Raw genomic sequence first — 26,093 nt, forward strand, 5'->3', positions numbered from 1 at the left:
TGGTGCATAGTAGGGAATGTGGAATATCCACTCGATGCCGTGCTCTTTGGCCCAGTTTTTTACAAGATTGTTTCTGAAATGAGTTCCGTTGTCTGACTCAATCCTCTCTGGAGTTCCATGTCTCCACAGGATTTGTCTCTCCAGACCAAGAATGGTGTTACGTGCAGTTGCATGAGGAACTGGATAAGTTTCCAACCATCCAGTACTCACCTCTATCATAGTCAGCATATATTGCTTACCAGATCAAGAACGAGGTAGAGTGATATAGTAGATCTGCCACACTTCATCATACTTGTACTTGGACCATCAGTCACCATACCAGAAGGGTTTGATTCACTTTGCCTGCTTAATAGCAGCACAAATGTCACAGTCATGGATGACTTGTGTGATAGCATCCATGGAAATGTCAATGGATCTGTCACGAGCCCATCAGTAGGTTACATCTCTGTCTTGATGTCCTGACGAGTCATGGGCCCACCGAGCTAAGAACAACTCACCTCGGTGTTTCCAATCAAGATCAGAGTTTGTGTCCACTTGGGAAACTCTTGCAGCTAGATCTGCCTGATGGTTGTGTTGTTGTTCCTCAGTAGCTTTGCTCTTAGGAATGTGAGCATCGATGTGTCTCACTCTCACTGGGATTCTCTCAATGCGAGCAGCAATGTCTTGCCACAGATCTGCAACCCAGATAGGCTTTCCTTTCCTCTGCCATCCATTCTTTTTCCAGTCCTTTAGCCAACTCCACAAGGCATTGGCTACCATCCATGAGTCAATGTAGAGATGAAGCTTTGGCCATCTCTCACATTCAGCTACATCAAGAGCTAGCTGAGCAGCTTTTACCTCTGCAGATTGACTGGATTCTCCTTCTCCATCTCTTGCCTGTGTAACTCTGTGTTGGACTTCACACTGCAGACTTCCATCTTCACTTGTTTCCAACAAGATGACAGGAACTGTCTGTGAACAAAGCATATCTCTTTTCATCATCAGACAGATCACTGTAAGGAGGAGCTTTCTCAGCACGAGTTACTCTCTACTCTGGAGGTTTTGCACAGCTTGTGCCTTCTGGCCAATTTGTGATCACCTCCACCAAACCAGGCCTTTTGAGATTTCCCATTCAAGCTCTGTGTGTTGTCAGAGCCATCCGCTTAGACCAGGTAGCATCTGTTGCATGATGTGGTGAAGAACCTTTGCCTTTGATCTTCCAATTCAGAGCTGGCAATCTAGGAGCTAGAAGAATTTGTGACTCAGTTCCAATCGCTTCAGAAGTAGTTTTACTCCTTCATAAGCAGCTAAAGTCTCTTTCTCTGTTGGAGTATAGTTTGCTTCTGAGCCTCTGTAGCCATGACCCCAGAAAACAAGAGGACGTCCTCGTGTCTCCCCTGGAGCTCTTTGCCATAAGCATCAGGTTGGACCATTGTCACTCACAGCTGTGTACAGAATGACCAGTTCAGACAGGTCCCAGATGCATTGCTTGGACAACTTCTTGCTTTACTTGGTCAAAGGCTGCTTGTTGCTCAGGACCCCACTGGAAACTGTTTCTCTTCCGAGTCACATCATAAAAAGGCTTTACAATCTGACTGTATCCAGGAATGTGCAGTCTCCAAAATCCCACTATACCTAAGAAACGTGGAATTTCTTTATTGTTGATGGGATTTGCCATGGTGGAGACTCTGTTTATCACATCCATTGGGATGTGACGGCGACCATCTTGCCACCGCACTCCCAGAAACTGGATTTCTCTGGCAGGTCCTTTCACCTTGTCTTGCTTGATAGCAAAACCAGCTTGCAAGAGAATGTCAAGGATTTTGTTACCTTTCTCGAAGACTTCTTCAGCAGTCTCACCCCAGACGATGATGTCATCGATGAACTGAATGTGTTCTGGAGCTCCACCTTTCTCCAAAGCATCATGGATCACTGCATGGCAGATGGTTGAACTGTGAATCCAGCCCCAAGGCAAACAACTGAATGTGTATTGTATGCCTCTTCAGGTGAAAGCAAACTGAGGCCTGCATTCCTCTGCTATGGGAATAGAGAAGAAAGCATTAGCAATGTCTATGGTAGCATACTATTTGGCCTCCTTGGATCCAGCTCATATTGGAGTTCCATCATGTCTGGTACAGCTGCACTCATGGGTGGAGTTACCTCATTCAAGGCATGGAAATCAACTGTCAGACGCCACTCTCCATTCTGCTTTCTCACAGGCCAGATTGGACTGTTGAAAGGTGAATGAGTTTTGCTAAAATGACCTTCTGACTTCCCAACTGATGAATCAAGTTTTGAATGGGCACCAAAGAGTCACAGTTGGTTCTGTACTCTGTGATGCACAATTTGGGAAGCAACCAGCAACTTCACATCCTCTATCTCATGTTGTCCCACAACTGCAGATTCATCTGAAAGCTCAGGTCTAATAGACAACTTCAATTTTCCTCCATCGATTTCTACAGCTGTTATTCCAAAAGCCCATTTGTAACCCCTAGGGTCTTTGAAATGCCTTTGTCTCAGAAAATCAATTCCCAAAATACAAGGTGCATTAGGTCCTGTTACAATAGTATGTTTCTCCCACTGTTTCCCAGTTAAACTTATATCGACCTCTATCTTAGACAACTCTTGAGATCTACCAGTGACTCCCAAAATAGTTATAGGTTCTGCCCCTTGATAATTTGATGGTATTATCGTGCACTGAGCTCCTGTGTCAACCAAGGCTCTGTACTTCTGAAATTTTGAAGTGCCAGGCCATTGAATGTACACATCCCAATAGATTCTGTTATCTCCATTACCCCTTACCACCCCTGGCAGAAGGCAGGGCAGCCCTAATTGTGGGGATTACATCCACATGTACAGCTGGCACAACGTCCAGTGCCAGAGTTAGAATCACTGTTGGAACTATTAGAGTTGTCCTGGGAAACTGAGGAAGCGACAGCTACCCTCCTGGTATTGTTACCTCGGGATCTGCCCCTCTGCAGCTCCTGTAACCTCCTGAAGAGATCAGATGTTCGCTGGCCATCCCACCTGTTCATATTTTCACCAAGCTGATCACGTGGAGTTATCCAGATATTCCCATGTGATTGCCTCTGTTGTCTGTTCTGGTTTGTGACCTAGTTAGAAATGGCCTTCTTGGAGGATGTCTGTTTCTAACAGTTGAAACTTGTATCCATCTGGAGGAAGGGGAATCAGAATCATCCCCCTTCATCAAGTTGGATATGGAGGTTTTAAGTTTCTCCTTTAGCTCTTCCATGCAATTCTTTATCTCTCCAGACAGAGTTTCAGTGGTTGAAACCAAAGAAACACGTGTGAGACTATCCTCCAATTGCCTCATTTGGTCAGTGAAATGGCCAACAGTAGGAGGCACTCCACCATAATTTCTTGCCACAATTCTGCTTGCCAGAATGGTAGCATAATTAGGAGGAGCAAGCTTAATGAGCTTTTTGGCAAGGCCTGTTCCCACAGGAGTTTCATCAACGTTCAATGTCTTATGATCTCCATACGTGACTTCTCTCACAGCAAACTCTCTCAGACGCTTGATTACCTCATCTGTCATGTTCCAAGGCTTAGGGTTCCATGGTAAATTCATCTCTGCTGGGGTAACTCATAAGGACTGCCAGTAGGAGGCATGCCCACAGAGAAACTTTACCAAGGCACCTGCTTAGATGCCTGTAAATGCCTGTATCTTTTGAGAGCATCCCAAGTTGGGAGGCGAACTTGTCACCTACTGCCAAGGCTGGAGCCCCTGAATTGAAGCACCTTCTTAGCCAAGTCAGGATTGGCTCAGTGTCTCCTCTGATGTAATCTTTCCTTACATGCCTAATTTCCTGTCTGGGTGCATTAGCTGACTGTATATCATCCTCATCATCTTCCTGAACTTGCTGTCCCCATGCTCGTGCTGCAAGCCTCCATGCAATTTCCTGGAGTTCAGAGGCCCTTCCAGCAGTTCCTAATTTACCAGAGTTCATATCCTGTACTAGCTCTCCACCATCCATGGTTGGTCTCATGAAGTCTGCCAGACTTTTAAGGATAACTTTCTCTTCCTCATCAGAAGCATCTTTCTTAACAGAGGGTCCGTGAACAGAAGGATCCTGACCTCCTTCTGCACTTCATCCTGTAGCCTCTGCACCCCCTCCTGTGGCTCCCTTGCACTTTTTGGTCAGAGTAGCAACTAAATTCACTAGTTTAGCTTTCAAATTTACAGCAGAGTCAGTAGGAACAAAGAGATTCTGTGCAGAGACAGCAGGTACTCTTTGAGACCCTGTAGCCACTGCTGCTTCCATTTTGGCAGCAGAGGGAGGAAGAGACTGTGCCGCGTTCATGGCAGCTGCCATGGTAGCCATCTCAGGTCCTGGCAGAGTTCCTGCAGCTACTGGCTCAGCCAAAACTGCCGTTATCGGCATTCAGAGCCGCTTTCTCGTAAGCTTTCACCTGTCTGCATTTGATTGTTAGCTCCTGTATGCTCTAGTCTGAATCTGAACCTATTTCTGGATCTGTCCGAGCTCTTCTGTGTTTTCTTTTGCGTCTGCGTAGGCTGCTAGAATAACTAACTCCATGTCTCTCTCAACACAGTGCTGTCAGCAGGCATATAATTATTACCGCAAACACCAAATTCAAGCATAGCATATAAATCATTTTAGGGTTCCATTTGTTCACATAACCTTCTGCAATAGGAATAGCAAATTCATATGCTTCTGCTGGCAGATTTGCAGTCAAATTACCGTAACTCCCTACTCCAATAAACCCAAAACAATACTCAACAACTTTCTATAACTTGTCTTTACTTCAAAGAAATAGTTGATATGCCACATATCTTGCACTTTTATCTGTCATAGCAGAAACAGCCCATTTATAAATCACCACAGTCAGAACAGAATATATAACATGCCACAGGATCTAAAGCAGCTTCATTTTGCTTCCTAATCTGAGCAGAAATAAATCATACAAACAATTGCCTCACTTTGGGTGCCAAAATATTAATTGTTGTGGTGTGGTGGGTTGAAATCCCCCTCCCACATTAACCATAACCAGGCTAATTCAGTTTGGAAGCAAATGAAGCTGTATTTACAGGCAGAACTACAATCTACAATGAAATGCAACGAATATGTACAAATATACACTATTCACAACACTTACAAATATGTACAATTAACAGAAACACATAACAAAGCCCCCTGGCCCCAGAAGGGCCCTGCTTCTTCTCCCCTACTTTCCCTAGACCCTCCTGGCAGAAGGAAGAAAGCCAAGAAGCAGAGAGGCTGTTAAACTTAGGTTTTCAAGGTCAGTACGCCAGTATGTTATCTGCAGAAGAGAAACGCGGAACAGACAGACTGAGACTGCCTGTACTTTGTTTTGAGTACTGACTCTTAAACGTTTCTATTTCTCCAATGGAAGTGTTTAGAATAATCATTATTTTGCTTTCTTATACCCAGGAGTGATTTATTTACATTCTTTCACTTTTCTGCTCAAACTCTATGAGAAGAAATTAAAGGTATAGGATTGAAAACCACAGTTAACAAAGTCATGCTTCTGTAAATAAATACTTGCTCCATGTATTTACTGATTTTATTCCCTTTGCCTCAGCTAAGGAAATAGTCCAATCTAAAACTTGTTCAGAATCTCACCAATGACTTGACTTTCGAACTTAATCATGTGCAAGGAAAGTTTTCACCTCTGCACGTTAGTCTTACCAAAGACATCAGAAGTTAACATTTGTAGAGTAACTTGGCATTTAACTCCACCAGTGGATAAATTGAAGAAGAGTTTAAAATGTTAGCTCATAACTTAAGTAGACATAGGTGGTAGACTCAGAAAATCCTTATTAATAAAACCTGCAAACAACTTCTCTTGCCTGTAAATCCAAATACATAGTAGTCTAATTGGAGCCTAAATGAAGTTGCCTCTGTATTTGGTGTGGACATTGCATATAGACATGCAGGGAAGCATTTTGTACATGTTTAGTATAGCACTGGTATCAACACCGAGGCGTTTTCTCTCTGTATATGTTCTATGTAGATCCAAATGTTGAGCAGAATAATGCATATGTCACCAGTGGACAGGGCTTTGGACAGGGTATATCCTCAGAGTGCATTAAATATACCAACACCACCAAACACAGGCTGCTGGAAGAAGCCTGGAAATTTAAAGATCCCTTGGCCAGGCTATGGAAAAGCTGAGTTCAAATTCCTCTTAATCCTGAAGACTCTGTATTGTTCTACCCCATCCTAGGACAACTAGGCTGAAGCAAGTAATCCATCCTGTTTGCAGGAGCTGGGCTGCAATGTTGCATAGAAGACAAGATTCATATGACTATGTGGACAGCTTGGGAAATCCTGACTCTGCAGCCTAGTAGTTCATTTAAATGGAAAAACAGGCGTTCATATCCTGCACCCAGAACCTCTTGCATTTGACATGGAAAAAAAAAGATTAAGATAGACTGGAAATAATTCTTAAAAAAAACAACAACAGTTTTTCTCCTAACCAAATGCCCAAAGTGTGGCAATAACCACCTTTCCTTTCTATTCTCATTTATACTTTCCTGACAGCAGAATAACCCTTTTCACAGAAGTGGAAGGAAGCATCTGAGTTAGTACTTAAAACACTTCTGTGCAGGTAATATGCAGGTTTGTTCATCTCAGGCTGAGAAGGAACTTCAACCCAGATCTCCAACTTCCTGAGTGTATAGTCTCACTGTTATGAAGTTAGAACTTTACTTGCTATGGAACTGCGTTTTAAAGGGTTGAACAGAAAGGTGATATATGTAAACAGCTTGATTTTTAGTCTCAGCATGTCTCTCAGGAGTTAAAGGCCATTCCTTTACAGTTTTGATTTACCATCCGAATCTTAGAGAGGAACAGAAGTTCTGCATTTTAACCAAGAAGATGACAAATCCGAGAGTACTTTATTTAACATTGGTAGTTTTCAATTGTGTTCTAATTCACAGCTGACTAATTTTGACCTCTGTGAAATACAGTAACAAATAATGTGTCAAACTGTTTCTACTGTATTGAACACCTCTCTTAAAGGGCTCTGACATTTCCGTTCCCTCTTTCCATATTGTTGTTACATGAATGAGTTGCATTTCTTAGTCTGAAAACTACTGCTGTGGGCAGCTTCCTATTCAGCATTTGGAGGGAAAGGAAGGCAGCTCATGGACTTTTGATGCGCCACAATTCTGCCTTTGAATTGTATGTGGACCTTAGGTACTGTGCTTTGAATTCCACATGGGACTGGATCCCTGAGTTTGTGCAAGTCTGTCTTTGGACTGTGTCCTAAATTTGATTGCTTCCATCCATGTGTGTTTTCCTTCCTTAAGCACTTAAAAGGGTCTTACCAATACTTGGAAATATCCACAGTATGGATGTCAAGAAGATGTAGACAAGCTCTTTCTGGTGGTGTCCAGCAACAGGATATGGGGCAATAAGCATAAATTGGAACATGGGAAGTTCCATCGGAATGTAAGGAAAAACTACTTTGAGGTTGACAGGACACGGGAACAGGCTGTTCAGGGAAGTGGTAGAGTCTCCTTCAATGGAGATACTCACAGCCTGCCTGCATGCAGTCCTGGGCAACCTGCTTTAGGCAAACCTGCTTTGGTGGGAGGTTTGGACTAGATGATCTCCAAATGTCCTTTCCAAACCCTACCGTTCTGTGATTCTGTGAACAGTAAAACAAAAGTGGAAATCACTATGACTGTGCTACACAAGATGATCTGTATTTTTCTTTAAAAATATGTAGGATTACCTGGGCACTTTAAATGCCAATGGAGAGCATGCCATCTCTGTTGATAATTCTTCTGCTGACCCGCTGAGGTTGGTTTTCTTTGTGTGCCTTGGTTCCATCATCTGAAAAATTCTAGAACAATTTAAAAGCACCATGAACTCTATTAAAAAGAAGTGGTATATTGAAATTTTACTATTTTATATTAATATCTTAGACGTTCCAGTTGTGTGTGAGCACCTGAGTAATTTAGATGTGCAGAAACATCCAATGCTAGGAGAGAATTCTGCTTTTTTTAATGTTTCTTTGGTAGATGCAAATTCTTTGAGGATGTGCACTTTGTATTGTTGTTCTTCTCATTAAAAGCTATGGCTACTAAGTTTCAGGATTTTAAAATGCTTGTTTGGCTAAGTATGCTTAAGTATAAAAGAATCTTTGTGTGTGAAAAAGTATGCTTGCTTTCTTAAAGTAGAAGAAATAGCCCCAGAGCTACCATTAATCCAGCCATGTTTATCGTCATAATTAAATTGACAGTGGTTATTTTTCATATATAGGTGAATTATCTTCTAAGGAAAATATGTCATTTATTATTAGAAGTCAGTTGCTACTTTGTAACTCCTTCAAACATTTGAATTTGATCTAGGGAATATGGGATTAGGTTTTTTTCTTAAGATATTAACAACAACTGGGAGCTAATCCATGCTGTGCTGATCTTGTATCTTTCTTAATGCCTTGATACTTGCATTTTTACTTAGCAATCCGTCTGTGTTTTTCAGCCTTCTAATATTTTAAATTAAGCTCTTCAGAGGTGGAAATCCTTCTTTGAGACTTTGTGCTCTATAAAAACTATCTATTTCCGATCTGGCCACCTATTATTACTTATAATGTGGGTTCAGTCGTTGTCAGAATATGCATAGAAAGATGATGCCCTGAGGGAAGGCAGTGCATCAGTTTGTGCCTTATTTAGTCACAGCAAGCTTGCTCTCCAGGCAAGGATTCTCCTATGCAAATTCACCAAACTAATGAGAAGTTTAATCTTTCTCAGTATGGATACTTCTAGGGATGACAGAAAGAAAGATGTGGCACCATTTAAAGTTTTGGGGATTCCCAGAGGCAGTGGAGAAAGTCTTTCTCCTTCCTATCACTAGAGAACCTTGGCTCATTATGGGAGCTACACCCCTAAACCTACATAGGTGGTGGCTTTGATCCACAGTGGAGCTGTTGAAGAGGAGATAAGGAATGATCTAGATTAAAGTCCAATTCTAGTCGCTCTCTTCTGCTAATATAAAGACACTTGATGTAGAACTCTTTAGCTGTTTAGAAGGGAGCTGAGTAGTTTGGAAAAAGAGAGCCTCTACAGAACATAATAATTTCTTGGGTGATATTCTAGCAATACCTGATTTTTACAGGGTATGTTTGAAGTTGAGACTTTGCATCATTTTGTTTCTCATCTATAGATTATGCTGTATCAATATAGTTGAGAAAGATTTTGGAAATTTGACTTAGTCAATGATCAGCAGAACTAACAGGTTTTTTTTAATTCCAAAGGCTGTTATAAATGAAGCTGGCATTCATTCAAGTACAGGTTAAGTAAGAATATCTAGGGGGGTGCGGGGAAACGGAGTGCCTGTTGCATTGGGTTTTTTTTGTTTGGTGAAGATTTAATGTGCAAGCTTTTGTTATATGTGTTAATCTTTAGAAATTTGTGGTGGTGGTTTTTAATTACTTTTTGTCCTTCTCGAAACACTGGATAGTGAACATCCTATTTATTAAGTTATTCAGAGTGCTTTATCTGTCTTTTTGTCTTCACTGCATATGTTGATCTATAAATGTTGAATTGCTTAGCTATGTGTTTTGCTTCTAGTTCTTGTAAGTGATACTGTTGTAGAATTGCTGTACACAAGCAGGAAGCATAGAAGATTGCAATATGTGATATTCAAGTTTGAAGAAAAACATTTCATCGTAGGTGTGCAAAAAGTGAAATGTCTGGATTTTTGTTGTTGTTCAGAGTAGGATTTTATCTGCCGAAATCTAAGTTTCCTGAATGTTTAGCATGAGATTTGGTTGTTTGAGAAAGTGAAGCAGGTTATTTGTGAAAGTTGTCCATTGTCACTTGTTAATCTGAAAAAAAAACCAAACCATCTGGATTATAATTTTCAGCAAATGATTTAAAAGAGAAAGAAAATGTGCTTTAAACATCTTTCAGAAATACAGCCAAGTTCATAACTTAGCACATAGTATGCCCAAGGTTCAGCGCTAGAAAAAAACTGAATGCCTTAGTGAATTTATTTCTTTTGAAGAGCTGTAATTATCAGAAACATGATTGTAAACTGATGTTTCCTAGCTATGTTTTTACTTCCTCTCGTAATGGTCATCTGATGCTTGAGAGCTATTCCATTCACCAAATAAGTTTACACAGTGAAAACTGATTGTTCATAAGAATGATGTCAGTTGACTTTGTCCTCATAAAAGTGTGATTATCATATCAAAACACTAACATACTTTCTTCCTCAACAGGCAAGACAAATGGCAGCAGTCCTTCTAAGGCGTCTTTTGTCTTCGGCGTTTGAAGAAATTTATCCAGCTCTCTCAGTTGATGATCAGACCTCCATCAAAAGTGGATTGCTATTGATTATTCAGTTGGAAACACAATCCAGTATGAGGAAAAAAATCTGTGACATTGTTGCTGAGTTGGCCAGGAACTTAATAGGTACTTTATATAAGCTGATATTCTGGTAAAGTGTTTGTATATCTTGATAGTAGTTGTGTTTTCATCTCTTATTCTCTAGTCTTATGCAGGTGTTTGCATATTATGTACTACTTTCATGGTTTAAAATAAGCCATATTTGTTTACATTATACTTAAGCAATTTAAAAAGCAGTTATTTTTATCTGATTGAGTTTAGGTGAGATTGTATTATGACTTAGAAATCCAGTTTTGTTTAATTTCTCATAAATGTTATGCTGAACATATGCATCAGTTTCTTTTTGAAGTGCTGTTTTATACCAGTAAATAGAGAGCCTCAGCTTTTCCTGAATGCCTTTAGATTTAACATGGACTTGGAAACATCTTCAGATCAGTTTTTTTTTTGAAGCTGATTTTAGTAGTGCACCTGCACAAGTGAGATCTAACCACTCTTACATTTGCTTATTCTGAAACTTTGTTGTATTTAATCTAGATGAAGATGGCAACAACCAGTGGCCAGAGGTTCTGAAATTCTTATTTGACTCTGTCAGCTCTCAGAATGTGGGACTGCGTGAGGCTGCTCTACATATCTTCTGGTAAGCTTTCAGACTTTGTTACATTTTTGCAGGTTAGATAAACCACATCTGTAAAATATAGGAAAAACAATCACAACTGAATTAACAAGTAATCATGCATTTATTCTGTCAGTTTTAATTAATGTTTTAGTCTTTTCTTATCCTTAGGAATTTTCCTGGGATTTTTGGGAATCAGCAGCAACACTATTTGGAGGTCATTAAAAGAATGCTTGTTCAATGTATGCAAGATCAAGAACATCCATCAGTAAGATCTTTGGGTTTTATTTTTTAATGTCCTGAGTATAGAAACTTATTCATCTCAAACATAAAGCTTAAACAAACCATACATTTTAACCAGAGAAGTTCAATACATGAAACTGTACAGCTGGAGTTTTGACTATGCCTGCTTCAAAACAAAGGGGCAAACTTCACGGTCCTAAAGCTGACTAGCTGGCTCTCATTTGCACTGCTTAGGCTCAGACTCTTCCCTAGTTTTTGTGCTTGGAGAAACCTAATTGTGAAATGCTGGCCAAGGTAGCCTGGAGAAGGGATAGATATCCCATCCCTGGAACCATTCCACATGAAGTTGTTTGAAGCTCTGATCCATCTGCTCAAGTTGCAGTTGGCCTGATGGCTGCAGGGAATATGGATTAGATGGCCTTTAAACATCCCTTCCAACCTAAACTATTATACTATGATTCTGTGTGGGTGGCCCAAAGCAGAGCTAGGTCTGTTTAAACCAGCATTGAGAAGGGTCTCTTTTTGGCCTTTGCATTTAACAGTGTAGATACATAGTGTATCAGGATGTATCAAAGCTCTGCTTTGCTGTAAGGGCATGTTTTCAAGCCTCGCTTGTCTGGAAGGCTTCAGATTATTGATTTGTGCAGAGAGTTGTACCTGGAAAGTTTTCCTCTTGCTGAAAATGATGGGCAATGACAGGAAATGCTGCTGTGATATGAGTTCAGTTTGCTGCTCCTTCATGGATTACTTTTTCTTCCCTTTGAAAGACAACTGGGTAAAGTTTTTCTAAAGTACAAGTCATGCCGTTAAAGAATCAAGTTTTAAACACTTGGATCACTTCTTGAAAAACATGACTTTGATGCTTGCATACACATCTGAAACTGGGATAGAAGTTGAAAAGAATATTTTTTCAAACTAAACCTACAACCTAAACTACCAAAACAAACAGAAACCCAAAACCAAACGATAGGGAATACTTGTCATCTTGTAATGTGATAAGCATTTTTTGTATTGTGGAGGACTTAGATGCTGAAGATCTGACTGGATTCGATGATCTTACAGGTCTTTTCCAGTCTAGACAATTCTGTGATTCTCTTGTCTTCATTATTGCTTTACCTTAATTTGAAGTAAGATGTAAAATCTCATGTTAAAAATAAATTACTACATCTACCAGGAAAATGTAAAAGGGAAGTGGGAGTACAAAATGTAGTATTTTTAAAAGAAAACAAAGACATGTCTCATTATCAGTTCTTCACATTTCTTTCTCCAATCCTGCCTGTCTTCTAGATCAAAACTCTGTCTGCTAGAGCAGCAGCTGCATTTGTCCTTGCTAATGAGCACAATCTTCCTCTTCTTAAACATTTTTCAGACTTGCTACCTGGAATATTGCAGGTAAGAAACCACAGAAATAAGTGTGCTGTTACTGTCTGTATTGACTGTAACTGGATGTAAATTACTGTTCTGCAAATTTGTGTAGCATGTTTTGCTCAGACCTGGATTAACTGTATCTTGGTTAGCCTGACATCAGTTACCAGTAAGATACAGTAAAAACTGATAAGGAGTTTTGTGAACACAAGGTACCTTTTATTTCTTTAAAGTATAGAATTATTCTGAACAAAGACATGCAGAGTAAGAACAATTATCTGGACAGATGATCTTTATTGTTTGATAAATTAGGAACTTGTGAACAAAATACCTTTTTAAGCTTCATATAATTTCTGAGGCTGGATTAGATCTCTCTTAGGATGGATCAATCTGAAAAAAACTTGGAATTCTAATATAAGATTGTTTATTTTGGGAGAGGAAACCTCTTGTAAACCGAACGAGAGACAGCAATTATTTTAGTTAGGTGACAATTTCACAGTACAGTTTTCTTCCTCTATCAAGAAACAGTGGAAATAATAAAGTACCTGTGACAGCAGTAATAGTGAACTTCTGGTGATTTCTTTTTTTTTAAGTTAGGCTAAATTTAGGTTAAAGACTGACAACTTCTTGCTATAGTCAGTACAGCAGGTTCCTGTTGACAGTGTAAGCTAAACCTTGTCTGAGTGTTCTTTGTGGCAAGCTGAAAAAAACCAACTAGTTTTTACTGGCTTCTGCAAGCAATGGAATTCTGCTTGATCTTAATTGGAGACTGTGAGAAATTTATTAGAATCAACTGAAGTTAAAAATGGTCTCTAGTGTGTACAAGATAAGTATTTTGATATTGAGGCCACTATTGCTGGTTAGTCCTGTCTGACTTTGGCAATAACAATTACATTGTTCAAATATTCGGACTGAGAGAACCTTGGCTACTGAGTGCTGTATGCGTGGGAGTGAGGCAGGATTTGAGGTGGGCATGCCATTAGTCTTAATGTTTGCCAGTTTAGTATGCTGGTTTTAGACTTCAGACTAGTAGCGCACCTTGATATTCAGTGCAACTATTTTAGACTGTAAAAACGTCTGCACTTGGCTTGCATTCATAAGCTTTATTTTGAAAACATAGAGCACAGAACTATGCTACAAAATCTCTTTGTGAAGTGCTTATTAAGAGAAGGACTAGATTTGCAGGCTGTGGTAACACAAGACAGATATGAAGATCTGAGTTTATAAATGGGAAATGGGATGTGTTAGAATAGTCATGAGTGACCTTTGGAGACTTCTTTGTTGCTGTTGAAGTTTATTTTGCTGAGGTACTAGTATGTTAAATAAGCCAAATATAAGACTGACAATTCAGTCCTTTCAGTGCAATATTTCTAACAGTTATGCCAGAAGCTGAACTTTCAGAATTAAAAGCTGAAGCTTGTATTCAAGGGATTTATCTTACAGTGGAGGTAAAAGCAGCTGGGAACTTCAGCTGTCTTCTGTGGTTAGTGTTAGTTCTGTGGTTAGATTCTATAGAAAAGTGCCTCTGCCTTTTAGGGCTCATTGTCCACTTGGAAATTCTTTCTTCAGAAACCTAGTTTTGCTTTAAAAGACTATCAAAGTTACAATAGGTGTAAAAGAGTTTTCCAGAAACTTCCAGTAAATGCTACATTATGCTTTGCCAGAATCAGAGGACAAGTTGTAGCTGTTAGTCTAAAAGGCCTTAACCAAGGTGGTTCTTTTTTGGTTTGTATGTGTTTTGGTTTTGGTTCTTTTTTCCAGAATATTTCTGATACTAGAAGATGCTGCTTCTATGTTGAAAGTGTGGGCTCTTTAGGCATTATAGAAGTGTTGGATTCTAGACCTAATGTTAAAAACCAGCTAACTATTGACTTGAAAAAATGTTAATGAAAATTCCTTTCAAACTCAATGTGTTTACTTTTCAGAATGTAGCTATGGATTAGGAAAGATACTTGCAAAAGCTTGATATTTTTTATTCCCACCCTGCCCTGTTTCTTGCGTCCTCTGACTAAAGGCTGAAAGATCTACTCTAATTTGGTGGTTCTTCAGAGCTGTCTGGAAAAAAAAAATATTTAATCCTGAGATTCCTCGTGTTTGTAAACTTCAGCTATTCAAAGCTGTTCTCGTGTAGTGGGAAGAAAGGAGTTAGGCTTATTTTCCTTCTTTTGGGCAGATTTACTTTGAGATGGTTTTCTTTATTTAAAATGGATTTTGAAACAGTGCTTGTCAAAACATAGTATGATGTGTGACCTTAATTCGTTCCCACTACTTTGTTAGATTTAAACTAATAATGGTCAAAATTAACGATATTTAACATAGTGAACCATAACTTGCAGTTTTGGACCCTGCATGTTCTCTGTTTGAATTCATGCACACAAACTACCCTAGCAGAGTCCCACCCTAGGATCCTGCTGAAAATGCAAAGTCCAAGGGAAGGCCTCCAACTGGTCTTCCATTAGTTCTCAGGTTGTAGGTTTAGCTGGGTGCCTCAGGAGAGTGAGTTCTATCCTAATTCACACCTCTCAATTATATTCTTCCCACCTATCATCTCAAGTGATTTCTTAACTGGTTTTCACTGTTGCTGGGCTGGCTGCCTTCTGAAGTTACTTGAAATTGTCTCCTTGGTCCTTCTTAACTCCTTGGAATTGTCTCCTTGGTCCTTATCTTCTTAATTCTACCTGAATCTGCTGGATTCTTTGTTCGCAGCATTAGTTTTATCAAAATGTTTACTCGGGTCAGTTCTTGTGGCTTAAGGCTTCAACTAGCTACTAATGCTAAACAAGAGACAATTCAGTTAATCAAATTTCTTCTGTAACAATGGTTCTATTCATATTGGCATCTCTATTTATCTTGCCTTCATCTTATCTCTTTATAGGTTGTAAATGAGTCCTGCTATGAAAATGATGATTCAGTCTTGAAATCTCTTGTAGAAATCGCAGATTCTGCCCCAAAGTATTTACGAGCACATTTAGAATCTACATTGCAACTAAGTCTGAAGGTAAAGCTAGGAATGTTTGTTTGTTTTTAAATCACTCCTTCCACCCTAAAACTTCTGTTCTAATTATTTGCTCTGACCTTCTTGATTGTAGTTATGTGCAGATACCAGTCTCAGTAATATGCAGCGTCAGTTGGCACTTGAGGTAATTGTGACCTTATCAGAAACTGCTGCTGCTATGCTGAGGAGGAATACAAACATTGTTGCACAAGCCAGTAAGTATTTTGTTTTCTTTGAAACCTCTTTCTTTGCAGCTTAACCTGAATTTTGCAGATGGTCAGTGGCAAAACCATGTCTAACTCAGTTTACTAATGCTGCTGTCTTTAGGTGACACTGAATTGAGTTTTAAGCAGAAAACCCCTTCTTATTATGAGTCTCCATAAATTAATCTGTGCTTCTGTACCCACTACAAATTTGAATAAAAATGCAGTAGAGTCTTCATTAAGTGTTTCCAAGGAAAATACTACTTTCATGCTTTTCTGCTGGCTTTGAAAATTTGTACTGTAAAAAAAAAAAAAAAGTAACAAAAAATTGATGAATGTAATTCTGAAGTCTTATGTTTGAAGTTTGGTGTGTAGGCCAGATACTCTGTGGTGCTGAGCTAAAGACTGAAGGAATTCAGCATGCATGTTGAACTTTAGTGTTGAGTTCAGTTAAAGCTGTGAATTGAAAATCAGATGCTTATATAAATGCTTGGAGATAGTCTAATTATTCTGTTTAACATGCCGATTGTAAACTCTTTGGAGAGACATGTTGTTATCATGCATTATTATTTGAGAGATTATAAATAACCGTCTTCTGGAGACCCCCATCGGCATGCTGTACACACTGGCATTTCTCAGCCTTCTATTTTCTGCCTACTACTTTTTGTGACTAGATGAGGGCACTGACACAGCAGTGTAGCCTGCTTTGTGGAAGGGTTCTTTTTCTTCCGTCCCACTTGTATTTTTTTAGGTTCTTGCTTGTTTTCTAAAACTTGTATAAAACGAGTTTGTTTAAAGGCAACTTTTTTCACTTGTGCTCAGGCTGCCTAAGGTTGTGTATATGGATGTCAACTAAAAGAATCATAAAACTTCTGGAAATGTTGTAAACTGGATCTACTTGGCTCAAGTGTTTAAACTATTGACTAAAAGTTTTCTTTATTTGTAGAATAGTTTTTTAAAATCAGATTCTTTTAGACTGTATCTTGAGATTTGTAATGTTCAGAATGCTGTGTTTTCATTCTATGCTGTAGCTTGTTGGGAACATTAACACTTGACGATTGCTGTCTCCGAAATAATTTCAAGCTTATCTAGTCAGGCAGCATAGTGGAAAAGTGCCTCATATCTTTCTTATGTTGGGTTGCTAGTTGGTGATTGGGAATTAAATATTTGTATTAAGATGAGGCACTGTTGTGGTTTGCAGTCCATTGTAAAATTGCTTTTTAATATTAATGTATCACTAAGGTGAAAAACATTTATTTTTCAGACCAAGTAGAACAATTATGTTTAGAGAATGGTAAAAAGGTAGCCAAAAAAGATTGGGTTTAGTCTTGGTTTTGTGCCCTAGTTAAAAAAGGCTTTCTATTTTTATTTAACTAAAACATTGGATCACTTGATCTTCACAACCTGAACTGGGTCTTAGGCCAAACTGTCATCAAATGTATCATGGTTTTCCTGGATGTGATACTGCTTTTTAGGAGTAAGTCTGTGTCCTGTGTACCAGTTATTTGCTCAAGAATTCCATTTGGGTTCAGACATTTTTCATTGAGCAACCTTACTTTCCAGGACCAAGTGACACTTCTTTGAATAAATTATCTTGAATTCAATTGATTACTCTGAGCAGTTACTGTAATGAGAAGCAAAGAATACTGAAGATTCCTTTACTTTGCTTTGAAAGTGCAAGGTGTACTTTTCATACCTTGAGCTTCTAAACTGCACAGGAACATTACACTCTTATGGCAGACAAATCACTGCTGCTTCTTCTTAAGAACAGCTTAAGAATAGGTGTTGATTCTTGCATAGTACTCGAATGTTACAGTAAAGGTAATAGTCTTTATAAAGACTTCATACTGAGAAAAGCATATTTACAAAGAAGCAGAAAACTTGTGGAATATTATGTGCAAGATATTTTCATGCTACAAAACAAATTTACATTAAGTGGAGAAAAATCTGAAAAAGTAAAGCTTTATGCTAAGTGATCACTGTGCATATAGTTTAGCAAACTATATATGATTGTGGTAGAAAAGCCAAGGGTTGAGTATTATTCTTCCCTAATGTATATACTCCCTTTAATCAGTAAATGTTCAAGGGATGATTTCAGAGTTTCAGTAAAATGAAGGAAGTATATCTAAACTCTTAAAGCATGTAGTACTATTTTTAATTCTTTCAAGAAACTTAGACTTTATTAAGGAATTTACTTTTTGCAATCTTCATGTTTAAAAAAAAAAATCTTGCATTACACTTGAGTCTTGGTAAGAAAGACACTCAACTCTTTGTACTCTCAATTCAAATTTCTTAAAATATTTTTCTGAAAGTGTATTCTGAGTTACTGACTGATACAGTTTGACAAGACTTGTCTTCTACTGGAAGAAGAGTTATTTTTCTTCAGTGATTTTTTTATTAAATGAAATAAGTTTAAATTCATGCTTGTTATTTGAGAGTTATTTTAAGAAATCAATCCGAGTTTAAAATTTTTCAGTTCCTCAGATGCTGGCAATGATGGTTGACCTAGAAGATGATGAAGATTGGGCAAATGCAGATGAGCTTGAAGATGACGATTTTGACAGGTAATTACAAAAATAGTTCTTTTAATGTATTATCAAGACAGTAATGAAAGGCAGATTAAGTGCAGGATGCAAATGACTGTAGTGTGTTAACTGTACTCAAGTAGCTCCTAATTTTGTCCCATTGGTCATGAGCAGTATATGCAACTGTTCTCAGACAGTTTATGTAGGTTATTTAGGTACTGTTCAATAAGTTAGTATTGCTGTAATTGACTTACACAAGTTGCGTATCCTCTTGTCTGCTGTTTTGCACTGTTTTAATTTTTCAAACTGTGGTTTCTTCTGTCATGTTGCTCAGAAGTCAATGCTTCCTAACCCTTTAAATTGGCAGCTTATCTTGAAGTTAACTTGAGCAAAAGCTGAAGGGTACTGACCTGTTTAATCATCTACAACCCATCTCTTCTGTATCTATGCCATTGAAAAGGTGTTGTTAAAGAAAACAGCTGCCAGGCTTTGAAAGGACATCAGAAAGTATAGTGGAATACTTTGATGGATTTCATCTAGCTCAAAATCATTGTGATTTTGCTATTATTTTTAATCCCTTGTTATTATGACTTATCTGAGTACCTTATCATGTTATGTCATGGGTGAGAAACACTGGATGCCTTTAGTAAGTCTAAATTTCTGATTTGATCATTCCTGGTACACTTCTGTAAAGACTCATGTTCATTTACTAGTCCAGATGCTCTTTTCACCACACCTGGCATTTCCTTCAAGTCTCTAATTAGTATTTTGGAACTACTTGCCAAAGAACATTTCCAGATCTCCATAGGAAGATAGGCAGTAGAAGCTGATTTACTACTGAACTGGATTGCAACTTCTACTAGGTGTCAGGAATGTAAAGATAATTGCAAAACCAATGCATAAGAATTTATGGAAGAACCTGTTTAATCTTTGCTTGTCTTGAATACTTCTTTTTGTTGTTGTTCCTCTTGATTATGGAAGCTGTCCTTCCCCTTCTCAAATGGTAAACCATGGCAGACCCTTTTAACCTGTTTCATTTCCTCAACTTTGAAATTTTGCCCTACAGGTAGAACTGTGAGTTCATTGTATTGAGGTTTGTCAAGTTTTTGAATCTTTTCGTTGAGCTAAATTTCAAGGGGGAACAGAATGCTAAAGTTAAATCCTCATCAAGCCTTTCAGGGTGTGGAAGTTTATTGAGATATAGCCTGCTTTAGGCAGTTTAGTAAGTACTCTGAATCATCCACTTGAGGCATGCCAATTTCTCTTGTCAGTGGAATAACTTTGTTCTTCTAAACAAAGTACTTTAGCTCCTTGTGCATTTTAGAGTGAAGATTTTTTCCTTCTTTTGTTACAAATTACAAGTAGACTGAGCAAAGATAAGAAAACAAATTATGCTCAACAACCTTAGTCTGAAGAAGTGTAGCTCCTTTGGTCCTTGAAATAAGAGGAGAGAGCTTGAACATATCCAAATAGTGTACAGCTGCTAGGCTCTGGTGGTGCTAGTTTTTTCTTTTGGCAGGTTTGCTCATGTTACCATGTGTTTCCCACCACAAGGCTCACCTTTGTGAAGAGCTGTTGATTAGCTTATGTGCATGCAAGCTAACCACTTCTGATGCTTGAGTCTTTGTAGCATCATAAGAAGACTAGAATTTTTGTGCACTCAAGATACAGGCTAATGATCATCAGGCTGTAGCCTCATTAGGGTGTGTTCAGATCTGACTAAGGGGGATGTGAGTCAGCCTACACAAGTAGCATTTACATTTTTTGTTACCCTGGTTTCATAGAGCAGCTAAATTCTAAAGGAAGAAAAGATTAACCCAACTTCCTCTCTTCCTGGCAAAAGCCTTGCAAACACTACAGGGAGGTGTGTGGTCATATTTTTCTAAGATAGACTTTTATTTCCTCAAACTGAATGTTTGGTGGGAGGAAAGAGCTGAAAGGATGTAATTTCAAACTAAAGCTGCCATTAACTTCAGTGAGTTTGCTCCAACCTAACCTGTATGGTCATGCTTTCTTGTCTTTCATGGTGATGTCTATTTCAATGTGACCAATCCAAAGAACAAATACAGTGCTGTCAATGTCTTTGCGCAAACACAACTTGCATTGTGTGAGTTTCTAGACTGCTCATGATTCAGAATGAGACTTACATTCAGGCATAATAATTTGAAAACCTCTGTTCCTGACCCAGCTGACTGATACTCCGAAAAAAATGAGGGAGCTTCATCCCTTTCTTTTCTATCAGCAGGGACATCTAGGATACACTGTAATAACCTTGAGCTATTACAGTGCTAACCATACCCAGAGTGTAACAGTAGTCATATATGTCCTGGAAAATGTCTTGCTTTTTTGTAGGGAATAATTTTATTGGGCAGAAAAAATGACTTTACACACATGATGTTTGGCTAGTCTCAGTTCTGGAACTCGGTGAGAGTCACTAATTCCTTACCTGGAATGGATGTTTTCTGCCAGAGTGATTGGCAAGAGAACATGCTACTAGATTACTGGTACTGCAGCCATGCAAGAAAGGCCTCTTGTGTGCCAAAGATTGAATTCTGGTGGTTCACCTGATTCATAGCAAGTCTGAACTGGTTTGTATTCTCATGAGAAAACAACGATGGCTAGTATTATTTCTTAATTCATTGCAAATTGTTTCAGCTTTCTAGGCATGTGTATTTATGACATTCAGTCTATACCGTCAGTGTTAGTAAGACTCAAGTTTCTTTGGTATTAGACCTAATCAGTGGACTACAGATAAAAAATGTTGAGGTAGAGGATAGGTAATTATTTTGTGATTGGTGTATATGGTTTGTTCACTTATGGAGGCTCACACGTTTTTAGATGGCAAAAGTTTGAAGACTTGAACTGCAGGAAGGGGCACTTCTGTGCCCTGTGGGACTCTGTTTTATTGTAGCTATTAAATCACTCATGTTTCTGTAACTGACATTTAGCAATGCGGTTGCTGGTGAGAGTGCACTGGACAGGATGGCATGTGGCCTTGGAGGGAAGCTTGTTTTACCTATGATTAAAGAACATATTATGCAAATGCTTCAGAATCGTAAGTAACTGCAATTTCTTGGTTTTTACAATTCTGTAACTTGGATACCTCTTAAATCTTCATATTCAGCTACTTAATACATTTTCATATGCTTGCACTTTTGATTTCAGCAGCCAAGACTGTAAATGTTATGAACTTGGAAGTTTATATGTTTTCTTAAACTGATTTATTAAACTTAAAACATTTTTCTGGAAGAAAGACAGCTGAAGAGAGATGACAAAAGCAAAACAGTACCTTTTTTTTTCTATTACACTCACAGTCTGTGAATTAAATAAAGGAAGGCTTTTCTTTTAACTTAGGAATACTCTTTCTAACTCCCTATACAATGCCTCACAGTACATTAAGTGTGCCTAAACTGCCACTTGTTATTCTGTAGCTTAGTGATTTTTTTTTTTAACTTCTTTAGAAGTGCTACAATTAAGGGGGATTTTAATGCATTGTAGTCCATAGAGGAAAACTTACTTGTTTTGCTGTTTGTTGATGTATTTGGGCTTTTTCCCGTTAATTGATGGACTGAAATATAGAAATCCACAATAGGTTTGCTACCTTTTGGTATGCTGGTTTAATATTTGTTTCTTTAGGTGGTTCCATACGTTCTTATCAGATGCTTTGTATGCTTCTTTTCCCCCTTTTAACACTTGCTCGGGTAATCATTCAAAAAAATGTTTATATTCATTGCATGCACTTGACTTTTGAAGTAGAAGATAATGCAGAAGTTCTGGGTACTTTTCCTACCTTTGTGATTTAAAACCCAGTCTGGTAAAGGCTGTTGCTGTATTGCATATGGGACATAGGACTGTTCGTGATACCACCTGTAGAATGTGAATGCTTATAAAGTCTGTTTGGAATTCAGCTTTTTTGTAAAGTAAGTTCCATTAAGGACATGGATTAACCTGACTCTTCCAGTGTTAATCACTTCAAGGCTAGCAAGTGCCTAGTTTTGTAGTACCCACAGGAAGGTGTGGAGTCTAATGGCTGTTAAGGCCTGACTCCTGAGAAGCTATGCAATTGATGCCTGATGTTTGGTTTTTGCTGGGTCAGAGCTTTCCATAACCACTAGTGGTTGGGAAAGGGAAATGCAATAGGTCCTGTTTGATTTGTAGGCACTCACTAGTAGGCAGTTGGGAGGAAGGATGAAGAAATTGAGATTGCTGATGATGTTTTAATCTCAGGAGTCAGACTTTCCCTTCTATTCTCCCCCTACTTTTTTTCACAAATGTTTGTTGCAATAGTACTTTAAAAACTTAGGGGTTTGAATTGGGTAGCAAGATGGTCCAAACATGGTAGTGCTCCATTTTGCAGTATCATGAATTTCAAGTCTGGAGTGCATGCTAATAGTAATACAGTGAGAGTAACAAGATGTCCAGGACTAACTAGGAACATCCAATGAACTTAAATAGTACTAAATAAACTGCCTCTTCACTGTACCTTCTGTCAAGATGATATTTCATCTCATTCTGATCAAACAAAAGCATGAGTGTCAGGATTTCAGTGTTCTGAACCGTGCTGGTTTTCATTCCAGGAGTTTAATACATTACCAGCAACAATGAAATCTTGCACTATTTGGGGAAAGAAACTGTGATTATGTGATTTTTCTACAAGTGGTTTGATAAACCTGTTTGTTCTTCTGGTTTTCTCTTCAGTAATCCCTGTGGTTTCTAATTCAGAGTAAGATTATATTTAAATAAACATCTCATGTTTCCCTAGTTAGAAAAAGGAGAGGATTGTGAAACATCCATTTCAACAATAGCCACTAGCTTTTGAGAATAGGCTAATAGGACTTAGAGATGGGGAAAATCTTACATCCCTAAATGGAATGTTAGTGTTCTTAATCTTGGGGAAGCTACTGGAAAGTTTAGTACTGATTATTAATTTCTTTCAAATTTAGGTGTCATTGATTCACTAGATCTTTTCCCCTTCCTGACATAAAGAAGCTGTATAGGCTGTTCTGATAATATTATAAAAAAATGAACAAAAAATCCCCAAACAACAACAAAACCAAAAAAGACAAAAAACAAAATCCCAACAACAACAAAAACTAACAAACAAAAAAGGGCAAAAACCAAAATCCTAAACAACAAGAAACAAACAAAAAAACTCCCAACAAAACAGACAAGAAAGCCCACCGCAAACAAAAACACAAAAGAGAAGAAAAAATAAATACTGTTTTCCTGATTAGCTTAATTAAAATGCACTTCCCAAGTGTTAGTACATACTTGTATCAGGAGTTAAGAACTTTGTTCTAGGTCTGCATTTGGCCTGGATTAGATACTCAAATTTTTGTTCATCATGCAGATGAATCAACTTCTGTTCCCTTTCCTGTTCTTCACTCTTCCTTGTGTCCCCCTCCCAAGAAAGGTGATTTGTCTTTGTTGTGCTTTTTAGTTTCCAAAATGAATAGTGTACTTATTTTCATTTTTGCTCTTCTGTAGCTGACTGGAAATACAGGTACGCTGGCTTGATGGCTCTGTCAGCCATTGGAGAAGGTTGCCACCAACAGATGGAGGGAATTTTAAATGAGATAGTTAATTTTGTTTTGCTATTCCTTCAGGATCCTGTGAGTATAATTCTATTAATTATTTCAAAATGTTTTCATTTCTATCTTCATGTCAACTAAACTGTTTGAGGAAAATACTTTTTCAGCATCCAAGAGTAAGATACGCTGCTTGTAATGCTATTGGACAAATGGCAACTGACTTTGCACCTGGTTTTCAAAAGAAATTTCATGAGAAGGCAAGTAGTAGAACAGTAAAAAAAGAAGCAGTTGTAAAACTGTCTCCTTCAGAAATGTGTCCATCTGAAAATACTTTTCTTTTTCAGGTGATAGCAGCTCTTCTGCAAACCATGGAGGATCAAGGCAATCAGCGTGTTCAGGCCCATGCGGCTGCAGCACTCATAAACTTCACTGAAGATTGTCCCAAGTCACTGCTTATTCCGTATTTGGATACTCTGGTGAAGCGTCTTCATTCCACTATGGTGCTAAAGTTACAGGAGGTACAATATATTGATTCATGGAGGTTAACCTTGTCATGTATGCAGAATAGCTGAACTAAGACCTCTGAACTAAGCCAGTATACATATCTACTGATGTTGGTCTAAAATGATGAGTTAAGATACATATGAAAACACATTTTTACATTTGGCATGCTTTCGAGTAAAATATGCACTTTAGAAATATGACACTTTATTATTCCTCTTTCCAAGTTGATACAGAAAGGCACTAAACTAGTTTTGGAGCAAGTTGTGACTTCAATTGCATCAGTTGCAGATACAGCAGAGGAGAAATTTGTTCCCTACTATGATTTATTTATGCCCTCTTTAAAACACATTGTGGAGAATGCCGTTCAGAAGGAATTAAGACTTTTACGAGGAAAGACTATTGAGTGCATCAGCCTAATTGGTCTTGCTGTGGGTAAAGAGAAGGTAAGTTTAGATCTTATCTAATGGTCTAACCATACTTTTAATGCCTTTGTTTTATGCAGTGTTACCATTGAATTCATATATTCCTATTTTAAACATATAGCTATGTTGCTGACTTCTATGATCGTCTTTCCTTCTTCATTTTCCGAGGTGACTACCTTGCTGTTTAGATTCATAAATTCATGACAGAATCTTACAAAAATATTACAACTTGTTACTCTTGTCATGCTGAACAGTGTTAAAAGCAAGCACTTTATTATTTTGTTTGGGTTTTTTTGAGGCTATGGTTGGTTGGGTTTTGTTGTTTTGGGGTTTTGTTTTTTCTCTAAGAGAAATACTGGAATATCTTATTTAGGCAGTGTTAGAATGGCAGGTAAAACGTATGAAGGTCAAAGGGAACTTAGCGTAGTTTTTGTACACAGATCCCTAAAAAATGTGCTTGTAACAGTAGAACTTGCAGTACTTGTTTGTTTTGTAAGGGGTTTTTTTTGATAAGTTGGTTAAAACGTACCTTGAAACAACTGTGAAGGACTATGCAAGAGTCTAAGTGATATTCTGATAGAAAGTTTACAGTGTGGTTTACAGATCTTTATCAACTGAAGAAAATAGAAAATCACACTTCAAAGTAAAAATACTAATAGCTTCTCAGAAAATTACCAGCCCTCATCTTTAGATTAAAAGGACTACCAGTAAACTTACCATTCATGCAGCTGAATTTTAAACAGATATATTGGGAACATGGGGAGTGAAAAGAGGGTAGGTGTAAACATCACTGGGGCATCTGATGTGGCCTAAAATGTTTCTGGCTCATGAAGTAAGTACTTACGATGTCAGCTTTTATCCCAGTTCCATAAGAAAGTTAAGGAGGATATCAGGGGGAGTCAGAATTGTCAGGGTTTTTTTGTGAGTAGTGTTATTTATGTAGTGTTTTATTTAAACAGTCCTCTGATTTTCAAGGATGACAACAAACAGACAAGAATGACTTGGTCATCAGTTTAGAAAAAGAACTTGGTTTTAGTTTAACTCCAGTTTCAGTCTATTTCCAGCTTTAGCTTGTCTTGATTTGGTGTTGGACTTAGCTCCAATCAATTTAAGTGAGCATTTAAGTCTCTGCCAAGTACCTTTTTAATTTGACTTGAAAAACTTGTTGTTCTCTATATATAGTTTATGCAGGATGCATCAGATGTAATGCAGCTGTTATTGAAGACACAAACAGACTTCAGTGATCTAGAAGATGATGATCCACAGGTATGTTAAAGCTGTCTTTATAGTTCATAGCTCATTAGTTAGTGTAAGAAACATTATTTGTGCATGTGCTGTTTTGCACAGCAC

General features: G+C 38.1%; 1 protein-coding gene across 1 annotated transcript in view; it reads left to right on the forward strand.

The window, feature by feature from the left end:
• Positions 1–26,093, forward strand: part of IPO5 (importin 5) — a 51,372-nt gene that overhangs the window by 6,877 nt on the left and 18,402 nt on the right. Inside the window, exons 3-15 of the mRNA XM_054390765.1 lie at positions 10,216–10,408; positions 10,877–10,979; positions 11,127–11,223; positions 12,486–12,590; positions 15,439–15,561; positions 15,653–15,773; positions 18,238–18,325; positions 21,235–21,341; positions 23,774–23,898; positions 23,985–24,074; positions 24,162–24,335; positions 24,546–24,764; positions 25,926–26,009. Coding sequence (XP_054246740.1) covers positions 10,216–10,408; positions 10,877–10,979; positions 11,127–11,223; positions 12,486–12,590; positions 15,439–15,561; positions 15,653–15,773; positions 18,238–18,325; positions 21,235–21,341; positions 23,774–23,898; positions 23,985–24,074; positions 24,162–24,335; positions 24,546–24,764; positions 25,926–26,009 — 1,629 coding nt within the window. The remainder of the gene's footprint in view (positions 1–10,215; positions 10,409–10,876; positions 10,980–11,126; positions 11,224–12,485; positions 12,591–15,438; positions 15,562–15,652; positions 15,774–18,237; positions 18,326–21,234; positions 21,342–23,773; positions 23,899–23,984; positions 24,075–24,161; positions 24,336–24,545; positions 24,765–25,925; positions 26,010–26,093) is intronic.

Source organism: Indicator indicator, chromosome 1, assembly GCF_027791375.1.
Source record: "Indicator indicator isolate 239-I01 chromosome 1, UM_Iind_1.1, whole genome shotgun sequence".
Taxonomy (NCBI): domain Eukaryota; kingdom Metazoa; phylum Chordata; class Aves; order Piciformes; family Indicatoridae; genus Indicator; species Indicator indicator.